Source organism: Priapulus caudatus, unplaced genomic scaffold (genome assembly GCF_000485595.1).
Source record: "Priapulus caudatus unplaced genomic scaffold, Priapulus_caudatus-5.0.1 Scaffold491, whole genome shotgun sequence".
NCBI classification, from domain to species: Eukaryota; Metazoa; Priapulida; class Priapulimorpha; order Priapulimorphida; family Priapulidae; genus Priapulus; species Priapulus caudatus.
This window is the reverse complement of record NW_014577552.1, coordinates 213,944-218,802: the sequence shown is the minus strand read 5'-3', so window position 1 is coordinate 218,802 and position 4,859 is coordinate 213,944. Positions and strand designations below refer to the sequence as shown.

Sequence of the window (4,859 nt, the reverse complement as noted above, 5' to 3'; positions counted from 1 at the left end):
ACACACACACACACACAACACACGACACACACACACACACACACACACACACACACACACACACACACACACACACACACACACACACACACGCGCGCGCGCGCGCGCGCACACACACACACACGGTCACAGACACACACGGTCGCACGCACGCACCAACACAGTATCAAATAGTAACCACAAACTAAAAAGAGATAGCCTGAATCACATAAACTCACGACTGACAATTTGATGCGCCACCTACCGTCGGCGTGTATCACTGTCGCCCTCTGGATGTCGATGTCATTGAACTCCACGGCCATGCTCTCGTACGACTGTCGCCGCATCTTGGCGAGCGCGCGCCACACCAGCACCAGGTAACCGGTCGCCGGGAACAACACCCTGCCATCGATTGCGTGACCCAGCAAGTAGAGATCAGGTGAGGTCGCCGAGAGGTCAATCTCAAACTTACATTCGCCCATGCCGTTGGTGCTGGAATGAGATCGGAGATAATTTAGCAAGCCGTGCCTAGAGGTAACGGGAACTGCCACTATGCTCACTAGCTATGGTACATATAGATCATCAAACAATCACATAGGTCCCCTGATGTACCACGAAGGTCACAACACATACACCTAAGGTCATGAGACATGACACATCTGTGAGACCTGCCACATCATACACATGTCACCCACATCGACCACCACGTCGACATTGTCACGAAGTCTTCCCACAGTCGCGGCGGCGATACTTACACGATGAACTCGTCCTGTGTGGGCACGGCCCACGTCTGTGAGTGATCCCACGAGATGAGAGGACCCAGCATTGCTGTTCCCTGCAACACGGGGAAGTGCGGTGCCGACGGCCGCAGCTTGCATGTCGCCGGGTTGACTCCACTCACGTAACACCTGTTCATACAAAGCAGTGCATCACTCAAAACAGGAGAGATCCGATACGTGATGCTGCAGTTCTGGCTTCCTACTTCAGCATGCTGAGTAACCACATGCAACTTCCTTAATATAATGAACATTGACGGTAAGAAGTGGTCACTTTATATCAATATACTACACGTATTATATATATATCATATAATATTTTAAGAATAATTGTGTGCTCTTTTTATATTAGTATACTACATGTATTATTTATCATATAATATTTCAAATGAAAGAATCTTACTTTCCGATGCTGGTCAGGAAGAACTTGATGTTGTCTTCCTCCCTGCGATTCTGCAGACCAATGATCGTCGTCCCATCGTTAAGGGACCGTCTCAATATGGCCTGCAGTAAGCAGTGGGAGGCAACCTCAATCACGACCGCGTTGTCCGGCACATGAGTCAGTCCCTCCTGAAACAGTACTGGGCTCACCTGCAATAGGAAACGAGATTGTAGCCGTGATCGATGTACCGCCCTCGCGACGAATAAATCAGTGGGAAAGGATGCATCCGAGCAATAGAAACGTACTGCACAAGGAATCATTATATTACATTATATGCTGTGAGTATTGCATATAGATTTGAAGTAGAATATACGCATGGGTGACAACACCCGCACGCATGCACCTACTAGGTTGTTGACGTGGTAGTCAGCAGACGACAGCTGGGCCAGGGCTGAATCCCACCTGCTCTCTGGAATAGATGTACTGATCCACTTTGCAGTCCGTCGCTTGGGTTGTTTGATCACCTATACGGTAAGCATGGCACGCGTCACAGCGAGATACGCAGCCACCCATCCTCACGAGACAAAAGGCAGCGCATACGAGGCATACTCAATATCAGACATCGCACGCACAAGAAGAAAATATTCTTACGTGATACCTATAACTTATACAGATGTCTGTTTTGCACACTTAGTTAAACAGCCCTATATAACTTGTTCTAATTAATTTAAGTTTAACCATTTAGATAATATCAGGAGTGTATCAAAATTGATACACTCCTGATAATATAAATGTTAACATCAATTTAATAAGATAAAAAATATTTAATCAAGAACAAAATTGAAAATATTCATTTACGCTGAATACTGACAATTAACCGATTCAATGCACAATAGAACATTAATAACAAACGCTGAGTAAAAGCAGACATTAAACGTGCTAGACTCGTGACTTTGGAGGAAACCGTGGTCTGTCTTCGTACATTAAGGAGCGCAGCCTTGAGCTTGGGAGCGATCTGCGCCATCTGGTGAGAGTGGAAGGCAACGCCTGAGCTCGCCACCTCTCTCACGAACACGTCGTCTGCTCGCAGCTCAGCCATGAAGACGTCAACGCTCGCAGCCGGTCCTGAGATGGTGACACTGTCGCGAGAGTTGTGACACGCGGCGACAATGTCAGCCGGACAGCGACGCCTCGTCTCCTCCCACGTCAAGCCTACACACACGCACGTGAACACGTATATATGTATATATAAATATCTTATAGTATATGTGTGCATGTGTGCCTCTGTCTCTGTGTGTTTTCATGCATGTTTATGATATTATAGAGTGTGCATTTCATTTGTAAGAGACTCCGATGGTAATTCCAACTACCGTTAATAATATACTGCAATATATGACAGTTAGACGGAAAAACTCACTACCACTCAATAAGACCTCTTCAAGGAACAACAAACAAGGAAGATACAGTATAATATGTGGTTAACCAGAAAACGTTCCACCAGAAACACTTAATTGTTAAATAAATAATTAATAAATATATGATATATAAGGTGGAGCAGAAACACAGTACAACTATATTCGGAGGATTAACATGTTACTTACCGATGGCAGCCATCTTGCCAGCCGGTAGCTTGGCTTCGCTCACGCACTTTCCTCTCCAGTAGGCACAGAGTACGGTCTGTTCTGCAGTCAGGCATCCGTCTGCATAGGCACAGGCCAACTCACCGACCGAGTGACCGACGAAACCATCGCCATAGATGCCGAGAGAGCGCAAAACATCAATCAACGCCACCTGTGTTCAAAGACGAGTTTTTAACTCGAAATCCCAACCTTTCAGAAAACGTTTTATCGACTTCGTGGGCATTACCACAAACCGCTATCGTGCATAACGTAAACTGAACTTATTATACTGAATTATTCATTAATATTATTTGCAAACATATATTTCATATACATGGGGGCTTGCCTGTGGGGTGCTTTTCAGAATTTTCTCATTCTCTCAAAACTTGCAGTAGCTAGCTGCACTGTGACTGATTTTTCTCAGGGAATATAACTGTTAACTCAATGTCATATTGACACTGTTATCATCAGCATGTCGTACGCGGTCACGCACGCTCACCTGTACGGCGGCTATTGCGGCGAAGGCAACAGGTGTGCTCTCCAGCATCTTCTCCTCGCCTGACGCTATGATGTCACAGAGGTCGACCCCGTGACCCGTGAGCGTGTCAGCTAGCCGCAGCATTGTCTGCTTGAAGGCGGGCACGCGCATCATGTCGCGCGCCATGCCCGGCCACTGCACGCCCATGCCAGAGCAGACGAACCAAACGGGACGAGCCTCACTGCTGACACGCTGCATGACAAGAGACATAATTACATACAGGCATCAACGCACAGGCAAGTGTAACAACATGTGTCAACGCACAGGCAAGTGTCACAACATGCGTCAATGTACAGGCAAGTGTCACAACATGCGTCAGTGCACCGGCAGGTGTCACACACATATCAGCAAGAGACAAATGTCAGAAATGCGTCAAGTGTCACAACACGTGTCAACTTAGAGACAAGTGTCACCCACATGTTAGCTAGACACAGGTGTCACACAAACACATTGAGAGACAATTAAGTGTCACATAGATACAAAAGTCATCCATGCATCAATGAAACATGTGTCACACAAGTGGAGACAAGTGTCACACATGAGTCAACACAAATGAATAAATTAAGGCACAGAACAACAATCATACTGGAATGTAAGGTCTAAACTTAATCTGGAATGAAATGGTCCAAAACATGTAAAATGCTACTGCACATGGTAGATGAGAAGATTGAAGAATCACACGTAACTAATTGTTAATGTGTTATATACTAAACATCACCAACCTTTACCCATGTACTTCTATACTTGCATTCATTTAATAACGATGACTAAAACTCGGCTATGGAGTGAAGCGTACCTGCACATCGGTGCTTTGCTTGCTAGTGTTAAGCACCGTGTAACCCCTGTACGGATGCAGACTGGTGGGACTGGCATATACACGATTCAGCAACGCGAGAAACTCCATGTCATGTGAGTTTTCCTCGGCTGCTCTCAGTATGCCTTCAACTCCCTCTGGTGTCCTTCCTGCTACCGTGACTAGCTGCGCCTCATCGCTCATCATTTGTGGTCTAAACATGATGCGTACACACTATATAGTCATAGAACAAAAACAATGCACCATGCGCGTATGTGGATGCCCACTCACACACGTACATTGTATTGTAACTATATCATAAAATATCTCTTAGTGATGAGACAATAACTGTGTTGAATAGTTGACGTGTAGATGAATATATAGGTATATATTTTTAACAGTACTTACCTCACATTGTTTGGACCCTTTAGAATCACATGGACATTGGCACCACCAAACCCGAATGAATTAATGCCAATAAAGCTGCCCCTGGGAAGTGGCATAGAGCTAGTCACAACTTGGAGCTTCCCATTAATCAGGCCGGGAATGTCTGGATTTGGCTCATTGTAATGCAGGTTTCCAGGAACAGCTCCCTCCTCCATTGCTAGTATTACCTTTGCCATTGCAGCAAGACCTTTTAACAAAACAGTTACACAATGTATAGGACTTGCTCTAAAAACCCGTATCATTTTTCCTTTCTAACTAGTACATGCTACACTATATAACTTAAACGATAGTCAGCCTCTCAGATATTGAGTAACTGTAACAATTA

General features: G+C 45.3%; 1 protein-coding gene across 1 annotated transcript in view; it reads right to left on the bottom strand.

The window, feature by feature from the left end:
• The window catches only part of LOC106810975 (fatty acid synthase-like), a gene marked incomplete at its 3' end in the record, with an annotated part of 12,943 nt that overhangs the window by 2,890 nt on the left and 5,194 nt on the right, over positions 1 to 4,859 (bottom strand). Inside the window, exons 6-14 of the mRNA XM_014814476.1 lie at positions 4,496 to 4,785; positions 4,091 to 4,301; positions 3,256 to 3,486; positions 2,739 to 2,928; positions 2,120 to 2,349; positions 1,545 to 1,661; positions 1,159 to 1,346; positions 735 to 887; positions 245 to 471 (exon numbers count right to left, since the gene is read on the bottom strand). Coding sequence (XP_014669962.1) covers positions 245 to 471; positions 735 to 887; positions 1,159 to 1,346; positions 1,545 to 1,661; positions 2,120 to 2,349; positions 2,739 to 2,928; positions 3,256 to 3,486; positions 4,091 to 4,301; positions 4,496 to 4,785 — 1,837 coding nt within the window. The remainder of the gene's footprint in view (positions 1 to 244; positions 472 to 734; positions 888 to 1,158; positions 1,347 to 1,544; positions 1,662 to 2,119; positions 2,350 to 2,738; positions 2,929 to 3,255; positions 3,487 to 4,090; positions 4,302 to 4,495; positions 4,786 to 4,859) is intronic.